We start from the raw sequence: 17184 nt of genomic DNA, 5'->3' as shown, positions 1-17184 counted from the left end.
ATGCAGTCATTACTTTAACGAAATAGGTGTTGTGCTCCTACAGTCCTTCTAATATGACCTGTAGTTTATCTAAGTTGAAATTAGAGGCCACAATTATGTAGAGTAAGAGGGTCACTAAATGTTTCTGTTAAATATTTAACCCTTTATATGGCACTCATTGAAAAAATTCAAAATTCCAGCCCTAGAGTCTTATTGTAGGAACATTTTTAATTTTCATAGAGAAATCTTGTATGGTTCCTTGTCATTAAGTGGTAAACAAATGTAAACATGTATTTTTTTCCACAGTAGTAATGCTAGGAAACACTTCAAGGCATGATTTATTTCTTGTGTCAGCTTACTACTGCTTTCTGTTGTTTGAAATTGAGAGCTGTTAAGATGGAATATGTCTGCTGGTAAATAAAAACCTCTCCCTGTCGTCTGTTCAGCCCATGAGAAAAAGTGCATCAGTCGTGGTGAAGCCGTAGCGCCGGCGACCCAGTCCAAACTGTCCAGAGTCAGCAGCGGCTTCGGCCTCTCCAAGCTGACCGGCGTCCGCCGCAACAAGAAGGAGAACAGCCTGAACAAGAACAGTCTGTCTGCACAGGTACACGGAAAAACAGAGAATCACTGCACACCTTCAAAAGATGGAAACAAGATTATTAATGTTTCATTACTAACCTGTATTTCTGATCAACAGGAGACTTTCCAGTGGATGTTTACACACATCGCTGTTGTTCGGGACTTGGTCGCCATGCAGTACAAAGAATATCAAGAGGTATCATGCTTGCATTGTTACTCGCAGTGGCTGCACTAGGAACTCAAGTGAAACAACAACAAAACAACAGACTGATGTGTAACAGTGTAGTCAGGATGTTACCGCAGAAGAGTTAACCACACAAAAACACAGGCCAGCTTTGCAGTTGTGGCAGCATTTATAATTTATTACAGCATTTTTAAAGTGACTCTCCCCCACTTCTCATCCCACAGCGGCAGCAGAACGCCCTCAAGTATGTGACAGAGGAGTGGGCGTCCATCGAATACGAGCTGCTGCGTGAGCGAGGCCTCTGGGGCCCGCCCATCGGCTCCCACCTGGACAAGTTTGTGCTGGAGATGACAGAGGGCCCCTGTCGGATGAGGAAAAAGATGGTCCGCAATGACATGTTCTATATCCATTACCCCTACATCCCTGAGACGGAGACAAACACCAACTCAGCACAGGTATTCAGCTTTTAACATGGATTAATATGTTCACATGGAGCGTTGCAGCACGTTTAGCTGATATGAAGTAAATCCTTTCGTAAGTGAAATTTTCAAGAGGTGTTAAAAACTAAACTGCGTCTTTTCTAAACTTCTTGGTTTAAATTGTTCACTTATCCATTATAATCTTTCAATTAGCAACAGATATAATATCAGAAAAGAGAGACAGAAATTAGTCTTTAAATGCAAAAAATCCAATTAAAGCAAGTGAAGGATTCAATGTATGTATGATATAATGCTTGTGAATCAATGCAGAATATTTTCCTGCATATTGTCTATAGCTTAAGCCAGTTCCCCTGCAGACAGTGAGCCCTCTCCTGAAATAGAGCTCTTGGCCGAGCTCGTTGTCGTCATGCGATGAAGTGACACCAACAGCCGGTGGCTCTGGCAGTGCCGGGACGCATTTAGCTTTGTTTACTCCACAGATAATCTCTCCACTCTGTTTGCTAACTGGTGTCTCTCTCCACTCAACGATAATTTATTTGGTCAAGAAGATGCAGAGGAAGCTCACAGGGACGGTTGGTATTAATTGAAGCCCGGCGCATTTAAACAGTTAGTTGACTCAACAGCTTAACACCGAATTAAAAAGATGTTTGATTTATCAATAATAGAGTCAGACAGTAGCAGTTCTAGTGCTCTTGTGAACGTCAACAAAACTTAACATAGAATTAACGACCGTGCACTTGGAACAGATGGAGCCTCTTCAGATTCCTTATGGAGAGAATTTTCTGGCCCCTTCATCAGCCGTGATAGTTGAGTCCAAAGTCCCACAGGCCTGGTCCCTAATACATAATCATGCTCAGGGCGTAGTTGCAGGATGTTTGACTGTGGGCCTGTTCAGACCTTGCATTAAGCTCTAATCTGGCCTATCCGGTCGCAAGTGACCGGCTTCAGGTTCATGTGTTCAGACCTGGCATTAAACTCTCCAGATCCAATCTCAGTTTTGCGCTCTTTATGTAAATAAACCTCGACATCATCTGGGGGTCAGTAGAATATTTCAGCAGCTACTCTGGAAGTTTTCATATGCACCATGATCTCTGGTAATAAAGGTAAATAAAGACAAAATACCTAATTTAACCACACACAGCTCCTGATGCATCAACATGAAAAATAATTAACACAGAATCACACTTGTGCACTCATATTAACGTATTTCATTTGTAAGATCTTACTTAGACTTATTTATTATTTAGTTAGTTATCAGCTACATGACAGAATATATATAAAACGAACAAACGTCACTTACGGTATTTTTGGGTGGAAGCTTCAGAGACTCATCCCCACTCTCTTTGACTTCCCAGCGTTCCTCTCTCCCTCCAGTGCCTCTAGTATCCTCTAGGGTCCTTGTCTGTGTACAGGTATTGTCCTCAAGTCCACATGCATAAAGCAGTTTATCTCTCTCTGATGGCTGGCGTGACTGCATGATAGCACCCCAAAAATATGTTTAAAAACCTGTGCGACACAGAGCAGAAAACTGCTGTGGCTGTGCTCTGTTCGTTTAGAGTGACACTTGAAAGGGCTCGTATGTCTCACTCACATGAATCGATAATGTAGAAATGCAAAGTTAAGTTGTTGCGGTGAGTTTCTGCCTGTGATTCACCATCTAACCAGAAGACACGCACATAAAACTTATGTATGTCTTTGTGCTTCTACTACGACGGCAGGGCAACACAACATGCATGGAAAAAATTGTTACTTATAAAAATTTGTATGCTCCAACAATCTTGATTCTTTGGGAATGAAGTCCTAACATAACCAGGTTGGCTTCAAATTAAGCTTTGCAGTAACCTCTTGCTTAAAGTCTGCAGTTTTTGCTAACAGTTCCTCCTGTCCCTCTACTTCCTCCAGCCTCAAAATTGTATCACAAGTTCTGTTAACTATGCTAAATATTCACCTGGTTGTTAAGTCCTTTGGCTGTGCAGTGGAAATAATCACAAAGTTATTTAACATTAATAACTAAAACCGTGAAAGACACAAACGCAATTTTAAATACGAATGTTCTTCCTCCCCCTCCAGAAGCCTCTGCGGTACCGGCGAGCCATCAGCTACGACAGCAAGGAATACTACATGCGTTTGCTCTCTGGAAACCCCGGCATGTACCAGCACTCTGTGGAGCACACCACGGAGGGAGAGACCACGCAGCACGAGCCAGAGCACGGAGAGGACACCATCGCTAGAGTCAAAGGTAGTGAGACAAATGCTGGCGCCAGATTTGCCAGAACAGGGAGAGGTCATTGTCCCTCCAACTTTATTGACAGCGCTGATTTTGCGTGTATTTGCTGTCCAGGTCTGGTGAAGGCTCCTCTGAAGAGGTCTCGGTCCACAGCGGATGGCACAGATGAGGACAGTCAAGAGCAGCTTCAGGAGCAGCTATTAGAGTCAGGAGGCCCCGAAGAGGAGCAGAGGACGGACAACACATCACTGCTGCGCCTCTTAGAAGAAGGAGAGAAGGTCTGAAAGGAGCAAATAAACATATCATTGCACTTTTTATCAAAATTGTTTAAACTGGAGCTAACTGTCTGTGTATGATATCTTCTATTCCAGATTCAGCACATGTACCGCTGTGCCAGAGTACAGGGTCTGGACACCAGCGAGGGTCTGCTGCTGTTTGGGAAAGAGCACTTCTATGTCATCGACGGCTACACCATGACCGTGTCCAGAGAGATCAGGGACATCGATACACTACCATCAAAGTAGGTCCACGTCTCCTTGTCGGTCTCATTATATCATCAAGCTCTGGACACAGAGTTTGACTTTCTTTCTCCGAATAAAACGATGACATCATTCCTCTGGACGCTGCAGTGGAAGTTTCTGATGCTGGGATGATGTAATGCTGCTGATGGCGCATGAAACTCGGCAAAGCTTTTATGTATTTATCTTTTTAGGGAACTTGCTCTGCCTGTTCCTTTGAGACGCCAGCAGATGTCTCATACTGTAGATTTTGTCATGTTTCCCGTGTTTCAGTGTTTTGCTCACTGAAAGGGCTTAAATGATGAATTAATTAGCTGATTATTTAATTAACTAATGGAGTGCATGACGAATTTCCAGCGTCCGTTTGCAGAATGTCGTCATTTTTAAATCAATTTGAAAACGTTAAAATAATACAGTTAGCATTGCTCTGTCATTTTCACATTTTTTGCCTTATGCTTCTACATTTTTCTTAATTCTGTTGTGCAAACCTAAACCCATATAAATGTGAGTTCTTGATGGGTACCATATAAACTGAATTGGTAGCTCTTGTGCGAAACTCTTTGTGTTTCTGTCTGTTCAGTTTGCATGAGGCCATCATCCCAAGAGGAGCGAGACAAGGCCAAAGCCAGTTAAAGAGAACCTGCAGTATCTTTGCCTATGAAGACATTAAGGAGGTTCACAAGAGACGTTACCTGCTGCAGGTTGGTACACACATATCAGACACACACACAGATATGATCAGGTACTGAATGCATACATCAGTTCATACCTATATACATCTTGGATGTTTGCACTGTCTGTTGATTATCGTTAATGTTTGGGGTTAAATTCATCAGTCCTTTGCATGGAGCTAATTACTCTGAGAAGCCGACAATGCTACAATAGCACTTTACTGCCATCAGTGTGTGTTTGTGTGTGTGTGTGTGTGTGTGTGTGTGTGTGTGTGTGTGAGAGTGGGTCAGTGAGAAACATTGTACAGCACTTTGAGTACTACTGAAGTAATAAAAGAAGTGCTATCTAAGTGCAGACCATTTACCATTTAATGTTTGATTCACCAGGCTTTATGTTTTTTTTAATATCGATGTCATCTTCTTTCAGCCCATGGCAGTGGAAGTCTTCTCAGCAGACGGGAGAAACTACCTGTTAGCCTTCCAGAAAGGAGTTCGGAACAAAGTTTACCAAAGGTACTCAATGTTAATATAAGTACAGTAACTTAACTACGTGCTCCTGAACCTCTGCTGGTTCAAGAAAGCATGGTTCCATAAATGGTTACTGACCCTCTAACCCAGGGGTGTAAAACTCATTTCAGTTCAGGGGCCATGTACAGCCCAGTTTGATCTCTAGGGGTCCGGACCACTAACATAATGGCGTATTAACCAATAAAAAACGACCAAATAAAAAAGTCCAATTGTTCCCCTTGTTTTAGTGCAAAGAAGTACAACTATGTTATGAAAGTGTTTACATTTAATGAACAACTGTACATTTTTTAAGAAAAAAAGCGCAATTTCAATGTAATTTTTGCACTCTCCAAATTCATCCCGTGGGCCAGATTGGACCCTTTGGCAGGCCGGTTTTGTCCCCCGGGCCATATGTTTGACACCTGTGCTCTAACCCTTAAATTATACCCCTAAAATAAACCCCTCTAAATTAAAAGCAATGATTTATACTGTTGAAATGAGAGACATAGCACAGACTGTTATATGAGAATATTTTATGGTTGTGCTGCCTAACGTTCAGCTGTGATTCGTAGTTTTTGCGAAAAAGAATATCTTGGGTTGCTCCTGTGCACTGACCTGGTGTAGCCAGACTTGATTAGTCTGGTAACTCGCCATTTTGATTTAATTATGGAGCATGTTTCAGCCAATACAGACAGTCCTACAACCAGTCAGAGCCATTTTATTTTAACCAAATGTTAATCATCTCACCAGTGCTCAGATGACCGATAAAGATTGGTCCGGCAGATTGTTTGCTGAAGCACAACAACTTCCCAACAGAGCGACTCCAGACCACAAACAAATAGTAGGCTGGGGAAGTTTGCCTGTCTCCGAGGCTAACTGTGCACTATTAATGAGTCTTGTTGCCAGTATGTCAGTAATGTATCTTTATTAGGCTGCAGTGGTTTATGTTGAATGTGAAGTAATTCCTAAATGTCCTTGTTTAAATTCCCTGCAGGTTCTTAGCGGTGGTGCCCTCGCTGGCTGACAGCTCAGAGTCAGTTTCAGGCCAGAGGCCCAACACCAGTGTCGAACAAGGGTATGTCCTCCTTCATGTTACATTTAGCACAGACTCGTTTTTATTTCCAGTGTTTCTATGAATTGCATAATTGTACTTAGATGTGCAGGTGCTCCTATTCTGTTAAATGCATTTTCATCAATAACTGATATTGCTTTCCTCAGTAATTAATCAAATTAATGACCCAGAAAATAGTAAATAAATAAAACCACACCATCATGAATATAACACAGGCTTTAGAAGTTAATAAGCTGCATCTAAACTGATCATGTTCCCTGTCGTGGTATCTGACAGATCTGGACTTCTCAGCACCCTGGTTGGTGAGAAGTCAGTGACTCAAAGATGGGAGGTAGGAACATTACTTCAGTTGGTTAACCAGCTTGGATTCTCTCATCCGATTCCAACCCTCACTGACCTGTGTGTGTGTGTGATCTTTTTCCCAGCGAGGAGAGATCAGTAACTTCCAGTACCTGATGCATCTGAACACGCTGGCTGGGCGCTCCTATAACGACCTGATGCAGTATCCCGTCTTCCCCTGGATCTTGGCCGACTTCGACTCAGAGGTGAGTCGTTTTATATTTCTTGCCAAAACACCAGCAGATTCCACCAGACGTTAATGGTGTTGAGTCCTGTTGCGTTAACGGATTTTGTGATGTAGGAGCTGGACCTGAACAACCCGAAGACATTTCGTAACCTCGCCAAGCCGATGGGCGCCCAGACTGAGGACCGACTGACGCAGTACAAGAAGAGGTACAAGGACTGGGAAGACCCCAACGGTAAGAGTCCAGAGAAAACTGGCTAGGTCTTATTTCAAGTTAGTCACACATTGCATTTGCACTCTACATCTACATCTACACACCTCAAAATCTCCAACAGAAAGAAACAAATTTACTGTGACACCATAATTAACTCTTTTTCCTCATTAACTGCTAATGTTCCTGTTAAATTCTCATTTAACAGGAACTGCACACATGTGAAAGTTGACTTCATTGAGTAAATGTATTGTTTTCTTGTCATATTAGGTGAAACCCCAGCATACCACTATGGCACCCACTACTCATCAGCCATGATCGTCGCTTCCTATCTGGTCCGGATGGAGCCCTTCACACAGATTTTCCTCAGACTTCAGGTTTGATCTAAACTTGACTTTTTTTTTTTTTTTAGACTACTGACAGTTCATCTTGGCATCTGGACTCATCAGAAAGTTTGATTGGCCCAGCAGATAATTGCTGGAGCAAAGTCAGTTCCCAGTATTTTGCTTCTGCATCAACATCAAGCATCTGACCATCCGTATGTGTGTTTGTGTTCAATTACCAGGGCGGTCACTTTGACCTGGCTGACAGGATGTTCCACAGCGTGCGTGAAGCCTGGCTCTCTGCCTCCAAACACAACATGGCCGACGTCAAGGAACTCATACCCGAGTTCTTCTATCTGCCCGAGTTCATGCTCAACTCCAACAACTTCGATCTGGGTCAGTATCAGGAAGCATGGATCATAAAAGATGAAATCACCAAGTCAAACGTGACTGAGATAATTAAGTGTTAATGTTCTGTCTGCCCTTTGTTGTATAATTAACCAGGTGCCAAACAGAATGGCACCAAGCTGGGTGATGTCATCCTCCCACCTTGGGCCAAGGGTGACCCCAGAGAGTTCATCAGAGTCCACAGAGAGGTAGGAAACAAACCCACTGGTGACAGTTTACCTTCTTGAGTTCTGAGCACACCTTAACCTGCTTTCTCTGGCTGCAGGCGTTAGAGTGCGACTACGTGTCGGCCCACCTCCACGAGTGGATCGACCTCATTTTCGGCTACAAGCAGCAGGGTCCACCAGCAGTGGAGGCTGTCAACGTCTTCCACCACTTGTTCTACGAAGGTCAGGTGGACATCTACAACATCAACGACCCGCTCAAAGAAACGGCAACCATCGGCTTCATCAACAACTTTGGACAAATCCCCAAACAGGTACGATACTGGCTAATTCCCCTGCTTACAAAGTGAAAGTCAATGTCAATGTCAGTTACTTTACTAGCACATAATATAAAGCCTTTGCTACCAGTACTAATGCTTCTATTATAACAAAATAGATAGAAGCTATCACTTTCAAAAGAAGCTGAGTTTTGCTAATGTACTAACAGTCAGAGTTTTAGTCTAGCTGTTAAATCGCTGATTGTTGATGTGTGTTTCAGCTTTTCAAGAAGCCCCACCCTCCTAAACGGGTACGCAATAAAGCCAATGGTGACGTATCGAGTGTTCCTCCCAGCTCCAACAGTGACAAGATCTTCTTTCATCACCTGGACAATCTCAGACCTTCTCTTGCACCAGTTAAAGGTACACATAGATACGAACATGATCACAAATGCACCAATAATTACTCTTTTATTTTACCAAAACCCTAAACCCTCCGTTGTCTGTATAATGATATTGATCAGTCAGTGGCTCTTTGTGTTTGGAGTGTATGCATTAGTGTTAAAGAGTTAAGTCAAGAAGCAGTATAGTTAAGTCACTTTTCAATATGCTGGAGTCACTCTACTGGTTACAGTTCAGGTTACCTTTGTGCTCTGGTCAGATCACAGACTCCAAAAGAGCTCAGTCTGATCCCAGCTCGTTGTGTTTGCTCTTACACTTTCCATTACAGTGCATTTCCTCTTTCAGATAACCCTCAGAATACATTTGACATGTTAGTAGAACGTGTAACTGGAATCGTCGTCCGTACCAGTGCAGGAATCTCACATAGTTTTTTGTATCACTTTTGTGTAGAGCTGAAGGAACCTGTGGGGCAGATAGTGTCCACGGACAAGGGTATCCTTGCTGTGGAGCAAAACAAAGTTCTGGTTCCCCCCACCTGGAGCAAGACGTTCGCCTGGGGCTACGCTGACCTCAGCTGCCGCCTCGCTAACTACGAGTCTGACAAGGTCAGTAGTTAAAGCTGTTATAGCAACCAGTTCCTCAGAGATTTGAACTTCCTCTCTGTGTCTCTGACTTCCACTTTTTTGCAGGAGGACGTGTAAACCTGTGCTTTATTTCCAACACTTGTCTGATGATCTTGCATTTTTTTTGTGGGTGGGGGGGGCTATTGAGTATTTGTGCTGACTTCACATTTATTTTATTAGCTTCAGTGTTCTGATTTAAATAGAGTTGTGGATTTTCATTACGTATTTGAAACACAGTCTTCTGGACTTTCCAGAAAAAGACTTTTAAAACTGACACAAAGGATGTGAAAAATTATTAAAGACAATGTTTCCCCCTACTGGTGCTCCAATAGAAAGGCATTTTCCCTCAGAGCTTCAGCCATTACAGAAATTTTAAAATAGGTTTAATAGCATGTGACGTCATTTGCTTGATTTCTTATGAGTGAACACAAGAGGTTTCCTGCTGATCTTTGACCTTGATCTTGATTTTGTTTCAGGCGTTGGTGGTGTACGAGTGTCTGTCAGAGTGGGGTCAGATCCTCTGTGCCATATGTCCAAACCCTAAGCTGGTTATCACCGGTGGCACGAGCACCTCTATCTGTGTGTGGGAAACGGGAACATCCAAGGAGAGGGCCAAGTCACTCACACTCAAACAGGTAAACGCGTGAAAACTATGACTCCAGTGAAGCATTTCAGTAACATTCAATGATCCAGTTTGAAATTATTTTGCATGTTTCACTACAGGTAAGTATAACCTAAATGCAATGCTTAACATCAACCTGCAAATGCACTCAGTGAACAGTTTCAGTATTTACATCCTCCACCGTTGAAGTAAGAGAAACTAACGTGTTGAAATGTGTTGATTTCATCTCATTCCTTGTATTTCAGGCATTACTAGGACACACGGACGCTGTGACGTGTCTGACAGCGTCATCAGCGTACCACATTGTCGTGAGCGGCTCGCGGGATCGAACTTGCATCATTTGGGACCTCAACAAGCTTTCCTTCGTCACACAGCTCAGGGGACACCGGGCGCCCGTCTCTGCTCTGTGTATCAATGAACTGACGGTGAGCTGCAGCATTCACTTCTAGAAACAAATACACTTTATTATCATTCATGTATACAAGTGTACAGCACAGTATTCTAATATCTATGTATAAATAGCTATGTATAAAAGTGGATATGGTGATTACAAATACTTGTTGTGCAGGGAGACATCGTGTCCTGTGCGGGCACGTACATCCACGTGTGGAGCATTAACGGCAGCCCCATCGCCAGTGCCAACACCTTCACGGGACGCAGTCAGCAGATCCTGTGCTGTTGTGTTTCGGAGATGAACGAGTGGGACACGCAGAACGTCATCGTGACCGGCCACTCCGATGGCGTCGTCAGGGTAACAAACCTCGCTTTAAACCTCCAGAATGTCAGCTACAGTACTGTTATAGATTGTTTTAGTGTCTTTTTCAGATTGTGGTTTTTTTGTTTTGGCTCATTTTCATGTTTTTCTCAAAACTATATAAGATAGATAGGTTGTTGTAGAGGAGATAAAACTAAATCCTTTTCAGTCACATGGTGTCATGACTTAAATAAATTCATTGTCTTGTAGTTTTGGAGAATGGAGTTCCTCCAAGTCCCAGAAACCCCTGCTCCGGAGCCAGTAGAGCCAGACGTGCCTGACTGCTGTCCTGATGAGAAGATTGGTGAGTCTTAATGAAATAATGAACCAATTAGAGCTGCAGGAGAGAGTTTAGTGTCCATTATAGCTACAAGCACCAAAATATCCTAAGCTCATGATGTTTGCAGCATAGTTATTTTCTTTATTATCTATTTCTACTAAATATTTCCCCAATAAACACACTATGGAAACTTTTTTTTTGTTCTCTCAGAAGGTGGCGTGAGTCACAATGGTGATGAGGACAGCAGTGAGTCAGATGGAGATGAACCCAGTCTGAGCCAGGAGCCTAGAGCCCCCTCGACGGGTGGAGGGAGCCAGCCGGGCAGCACCGTACACAGACCTAGAGGTACCCAGCTCAAGAAGATTTGACTTATTGATGCTTATCTTCAAATCTCCTCTCAGCCTATTTCTTGCTCAGTGTCTTTGTCCACCATTGTTGCTTTCTCCTCCACTTTATTCTTAGTTAGGTTAATTATTGTATGTTGACTTCTGTCCTCATCAACGTTCTCCCTCTATAAGGTCCGTCAGCCCGAGCAGGAGCATCTTGGTCCATGGACAGCGGCTCCGATGACTCCCACCGCTGGTCAGACACACTCAGCATCGACGAGAAGGAAGGCTTTGTGTTCGTCAACTACTCTGAAGGTCAGACCAAAGGGGCCCACCCTCACCCGGCTCACCCGGCTCACCCGGCTCACCCGGTTCACCCGGCTCACCCAGCTCACCCAGGGCAGAGCTCAGTACCTCAGCCTCTCCATCCCGCCACCATGGAGGCACGGACGTATAACCAGCTCAGGGCAGGTAGGCATCCAGTGACAGTCTTTTTTGCAGTGTTCAGAAAAAAACTGTTTTTATGAGATACAGTTCCGTTTTTCTAAGAAAAAGAAATCTAACGCGATACCTCCACCTCCACCTGCATGGCATAAGGACGCTGCTCCACCACGAAAGGAAAATAAAACGTGATTGCTCAGAAAAAACAGGCTTAATTTGTTTTTTTTTCTCTCACTTGAATGCAATATGCTTCCAAATTGAAGAGACATTTAAGCTAATACTGTAAGGAGCTAATGATTAGGAGTCCAATGACGGTGTGTTAAATTGCTGCTTGCTAAGTGTGTATTGTTGTGTGTTCACAGGCTACAGATGGGAGCGCCAGCTGGTCTTCCGGAGCAAACTCACCATGCACACGGCATTTGATCGCAAGGATAATGCCCATCCAGCTGAGATCACTTCCCTCGCCATCTCCAAGTAAGAGAGACAGTGAGACAGAGAGAGAGACAAGTTCATTGGTTCATTGTTTGGGAGGAAAAAAATAGACTTTCTTCCTGTAATCTTTCACTGCTCTGTTTCTTTCCCTCTCTGCAGGGACCACAGTAAGATCCTGGTGGGCGACGGGCGTGGCAGAGTGTTCAGCTGGTCGGTCAGTGACCAGCCCGGCCGCTCAGCCGCAGACCACTGGGTGAAGGACGAGGTGGTGGACAGCTGCTCTGGCTGCACAGTTCGCTTCTCCCTCACCGAGCGACGTCACCACTGCAGGAACTGCGGGCAGCTCTTCTGCCAGAAGTAAGATAATTTTTGTGTCACATTTGCCCGTCTTAGTGATTCTGTATCCCAGAAATATGGTAACGTAGACATTAGCATGAATAAATGTACAAGCAAATTACAGAAATCTTTAAAAGAAAAACAAATCTGCAAAAAAAACCCTTAACCTTAACATTAGTACTCCTAGAAGATCTAGAACGAATATACTTTCTGTACATATCTCTATACTGAAACAATATCCAGTTCGTAAAGCTGTAGTAACAGATGCAATAATTATTTAACACAAACTGTGGAACAAACTTCACCTCAAATGTCTGGAAAAGCTCAGCACCTTTTAGCTCTGGTGTCCCCCAGGGCACAGTCCTGGGCCCACAGACACATATTTAATAAACTAAATAAAAAAAATAAAAAAAAATGAATTCTTTTGATAAAAATAATAAAATAAATTATTTAATTGGTTTATTGTGTCTAACTACCCCGTTAGGATGTGTAAATGTGGTACTTACACAGTATTTTTAAAGATGTCAATTGAATCAAGACTGGCTTTTTGGAAAACCTAAACTTAAAAACCTATGGTTAAGATGTTTATTTATCTCATTTAATACGTAATGACACCGATGAATCAGTAACGATTCTGTGGATGTTGTTAGCGGTGTAAGCTGCGACTCCGGAAAGTTTTTGATCTTTTAGTAGATTTGCAAAATTGTATAAAAATAACATTTAATTTTATGATTCAGTAAAGTGAACAAATCCACTGCATTCATTCCTTTTTAAATTCTCAATATTTCCTTTTCTGTGTCTTAAACCCTGAATTTCTTGCCTTGTATTTATTTTTTTCACATTTCCACTTTGTCTCGTCCTGTTTTTCAGGTGCAGTCGCTTCCAGTCAGAGATCAAGAGGCTGAAGATTTCATCGCCGGTGCGAGTTTGTCAGAACTGTTACTACAACCTCCAACACGAGCGAAGCGCTGAGGACGGCAGCAGAAACTGAGCTCGGAGCCTCCACCTGCCGCCGACAGAAGGACCTCCTCCCTCCAGAGGACCTGAGGAGCATTTCATTCCCATCTGCCTCGCTCGCTCTCTCTCTCTCTCTCTCAACGACTCCCGCATAAATCCCCCAAAACCTTCCGCCGAAAACTCCTTCGTCCTCTGATCGCCCTGTAACCCCCATGTACTGTAACACAGTGACTAACTGAAGCATGGAGGGAATGTGTAAAAAAAAAAAAAAGAGAGAGATGGAAAAAAACTCTCTCATCACTTCTACTACCTGCACTCATCACGTGGAGATAAAAAAAAAGCAAAGCATCCTTGATGAGGCACGCTAAAATCAATCACGCTTCAGCTTTGAGATCGAGGACAAGAAGAAACTCCCTGCTACTTCACCACGACGTAAAAGAAACTTGTTCATAGTGTAAATACGTATCATGGCCTTTTTAACTCGAAAAGGAACAAACTCAGAATGAAAAAAAAAAAGAAAACATAAGGTCATTGAGTAAAAAAATAAAAAAATAAACATATTGCCTGTAACATAGCGTTGTGACTAACCACTCCTGGCTTTAAAAAAAAAACAAAACAACACAAAAAAAACAACTAAATGTATTTAGTCTGCGTCACGAGTCACAGCGAGTCCAGAGGAATAGGACGGAGGGATATGAATGTCTATAACTAATGTCTGTGGGTCGACTTCTGCTGGGTCTAGTTATGCAAAACGACGCCTTTTCTTTTTTATATAACGTCCTGATCTTTTCGTTGTTTACAGAAATATGTGCGTGTTGCCCACAGTGTCAAGCCATCACCGTCAGAGAGAGGTTTATGATCGTTTCTTTTTTTTTTTCTTGCCAAATAGTTTTAATGTATCAGTTAATGAGTGTTTTTATCATTTCTTCTGTCCTTTAATTTGAAGGTATGTTTTGCCGTTGCTGCTTTTCGACTCATTATCGTCTCAGATTGTCTTTTTCAACCATATCGCTCCATTTTTTCCGTGTGAGGAGACAACTGGTTGGTCATGTGTGAAAAAAACAAAACAAATCTATATTAGGTTAAAGATAACGCCCACATGTACTTATTGCTGCACGTTTATTTCCCGTCACGTCCTTCCCACGTCACGGCGGCTTCTTGAATGCACACAGAAAAAAAAAAGGGACTTCATCGTGAACTGTAGTTTTTTTTAATTTATCTCTTACTCACATTTTTGCTGGATTTCACTCCGACCCCCGTGGCATTAATAGTAGCGTGGCCCGGCCCGGCCGACGCAGCGCACACTTTACCCTCAGTCCTTGTAGATGTCAAACCTCCCAAAACGGGGAATATATATGTGTTGAGTTTGGAGGAGATGTAAATAGTCACTTGGACCATGACATTCGCTTATAAAACCGCAAAGGTCAGATATGAAAAAACGGCTCGTTTGTTTTGTCCTTAACGTCGAATAAGTGACGGATGAAATGGACGAAGGTTTGACCTCGCCAACATTTTCTTTGCTGCAGAACGTGGTGCAGATGTTTTTAAATGTAGCATTAAATCCCACGTTATGATTTGATTTGACATTTCAAATGTGTTTGGGGTTTTTTTTTTAGAAGAAAAAAAAAATGTGTTTAGAGGTGACAATTTAATCGATTTAATGTCGCACGGGTCATCTGACCTGATGTGCAGGATTTTATTTCCAGTGTTTTAAAGAAGAGGTCCGAGTTCATTCAATGATGTACGGATTTTTATGAATGTGAAGCTGATTGGCACGAAAGATTTAAAGTGTTCAAATAATTAAAATAGTCGTCCAGTCGTCTGCAGACAAACACAAATCTATGAGGTTTCAGTTGTGAATTATACACTTCATTTTTTTTTCTAACAGTATAAATTAAGTTTTATATTTTATATATTGTAGTCTTAAAAACAAGAATCCTTCAGCTAACCTGGAAACTAAGGAGATTGTGGTCTAGTCTCGTAAATTTAATGCAAATGTAACCTCATAGATAAATAAACCTGAACTAGACAAGTCACTGAAGTTATGGCTTTAAGAGACTGAATGTAAAAATACACATCTGTCTGCCAGACGTGTTCTGTAACTTCATGAGTTGATTTGTCACCACAGATACATTTCTATTCTACACCGATCAGGCGTAAGATTACGACCACCTTCCGAGTATTGCGCAGGTCTCCCTTGTGTCTCCAAAAAACAGTTGTGTCTCATCAGAGAATGGACATGGGTCTTCTGAGGGTGTCCTGTGGTGTCTGGAAACACAATGTGTTAGTGGGGGGGCTTTAAGGTGGGTGGGCATCTGTGGATCATCCCAGCTGAACATTGAATTGTCACAAGATGGTCAACGTTATTCACTTCTCATGTCAGTGGTTTTAATGTTATGGCTGATCGGTGTACGTCCAAACACACACACACTCCTCATACATGTACTTGTGTCACTTTGTTTGTTGGGCAACAGCTGTGCATTCAAGTGCTGCTTTCTCTCTTTACTGTCGTCTCAGCTTTTTTTGTTTTCCCACTCGTCTATAAAGTCTCAAACATGTAAAAAGAGAAACAACTTTCCAGAGCGTACTTTTAACACCCACGCCCACGCCTCCTCGATGTTGTAATAATAACTATATGCACTCTTGTTATCGTTCTTATATCATTCTGCCTTTCTGTACTGTAATTTTAGCGTGCAATCATGCCACCTAGTCCGAGAAGGCCGAGCTGGCTCCTACCTATCTGTCAATCAAGAGTTCCTGTTGCACCTTCACGTGTACAAAAAAGAAAGAGGAAGTTTTTCTCGATTTCAGTTCCACGTCGCCGTTTTAACCGACAGGTGCGTTTCACAGCAGATAAATGAACTGTACAAAGTATTTATGCAATTGTAACTGGATTTAGATTTTTTTTTTTCTTTTCTTTTTTTTTTTTTTTTTAATGATTATTGCGATTTCAGCAAGTTTTGTTACTTGTTGCATGTCTATTAACACAGCTGACTTTCTGTGTCAGTGCATTGTACATGTCCTTGGCATTAGATTATTCTTTTTATTTCTTATAATTTTTTTAAGTTTTTCTTCTTGGAGGCATTGACCCGAGCGTCAGGTTTTGTGTACAGAGCCGCAGATCAGAACTTTTTCTACTCGGCGGGAAAAATAATTAACTATCGATCGAGAGGAAAAAGAAAAAAGAAGAAGAAGAAGAAAAGAGATAATCCTGGGTTGTTTTGGTGGTCTTGTATTAGACTGCATTACTACAGTATCTGGTGTGCAATCTGTGATAGCTGAATGTTCCTTGTATATTTGTGTTCACTACATCCTACAAGAGAAAAACTAGAAGAGTAACCCCCCCACCACCACCACCACCTTCCTCCTCCCCGCCCGCCCTCCTTACAGAAACAAAATGTTACAATAATGCAATAGATCTGGTACTTATTCTTTTTAATTTCATTTCAATAAAATAATTGCTGTTTACCACCAAAGGAACTGGTTTCATGTCTGATTTAGTGAAAGGGTTGAAAGATGCTGAGATATCGCTCTTAATTACCTTATTATGACTTGTCATGAAAAGGTTCTTCCTCTTAAATTTTAGGAAACGTTTGGAGAAATATGCAACTGAAACCTCAATTAGACGCCACAGTAAAAGCGGTTCTAGGAAAACAGGTTGCAGGTTTATTGAGTGAAGAGTGTGTGACTGGCCATAAAACACCTGCAGAGCTTTGACATGTTTGCGTTTCATGAATGAGTGAGGTGCGGCATTTACAGTTTCACCCTCTAGAATGAAGAGGGTGTTAGTTTTAGGGTTTATTTTAGAGTTAGCGGATTTAGATGTGTGGTTATAAAAGTTAAGGCTCGGGGTCGGACAGATGGGCCGTCTGGCACAGTGTGTGTGTGTGTGTGTGGGTACAGACTGGAGCTTTAGGTCCACAGAGTGAGGATATTCTTTTTTTCATG

General features: G+C 42.3%; 1 protein-coding gene across 8 annotated transcripts in view; it reads left to right on the top strand.

Annotated features, from left to right (window-relative positions):
- Positions 1-16702, top strand: part of wdfy3 (WD repeat and FYVE domain containing 3) — an 86013-nt gene extending 69311 nt beyond the window's left edge. For 4 of the 8 annotated variants that reach the window (XM_084551392.1, XM_084551391.1, XM_084551394.1 and 1 more), the window contains 27 exons: positions 426-583; positions 677-754; positions 967-1197; positions 3253-3421; positions 3524-3687; positions 3781-3929; positions 4508-4628; positions 5026-5111; positions 6100-6180; positions 6454-6508; positions 6603-6722; positions 6818-6935; positions 7182-7288; positions 7477-7630; positions 7739-7830; positions 7908-8120; positions 8345-8486; positions 8916-9070; positions 9565-9723; positions 9956-10135; positions 10279-10461; positions 10675-10768; positions 10955-11089; positions 11263-11541; positions 11874-11985; positions 12103-12300; positions 13150-16702. In XM_084551392.1, the coding sequence (XP_084407518.1) occupies positions 426-583; positions 677-754; positions 967-1197; positions 3253-3421; positions 3524-3687; positions 3781-3929; positions 4508-4628; positions 5026-5111; positions 6100-6180; positions 6454-6508; positions 6603-6722; positions 6818-6935; positions 7182-7288; positions 7477-7630; positions 7739-7830; positions 7908-8120; positions 8345-8486; positions 8916-9070; positions 9565-9723; positions 9956-10135; positions 10279-10461; positions 10675-10768; positions 10955-11089; positions 11263-11541; positions 11874-11985; positions 12103-12300; positions 13150-13270 (3854 nt within the window). In that variant the 3' untranslated portion in view covers positions 13271-16702. Of the gene's footprint in view, positions 1-425; positions 584-676; positions 755-966; positions 1198-2537; positions 2595-3252; positions 3422-3523; positions 3688-3780; positions 3930-4507; positions 4629-5025; positions 5112-6099; positions 6181-6453; positions 6509-6602; positions 6723-6817; positions 6936-7181; positions 7289-7476; positions 7631-7738; positions 7831-7907; positions 8121-8344; positions 8487-8915; positions 9071-9564; positions 9724-9955; positions 10136-10278; positions 10462-10674; positions 10769-10954; positions 11090-11262; positions 11542-11873; positions 11986-12102; positions 12301-13149 lie in introns of all 8 variants that reach the window. The other 4 variants (XM_084551388.1, XM_084551390.1, XM_084551387.1 and 1 more) reach the window with 2 other exon arrangements.
- Positions 16703-17184: the final 482 nt, after the last annotated feature.

This window comes from Chelon labrosus, assembly GCF_963514085.1.
Source record: "Chelon labrosus genome assembly, chromosome: 9".
NCBI classification, from domain to species: domain Eukaryota; kingdom Metazoa; phylum Chordata; class Actinopteri; order Mugiliformes; family Mugilidae; genus Chelon; species Chelon labrosus.
The sequence above is the reverse complement of the archived record's forward strand: the minus strand, read 5'-3'. Positions and strand labels throughout refer to the sequence as shown.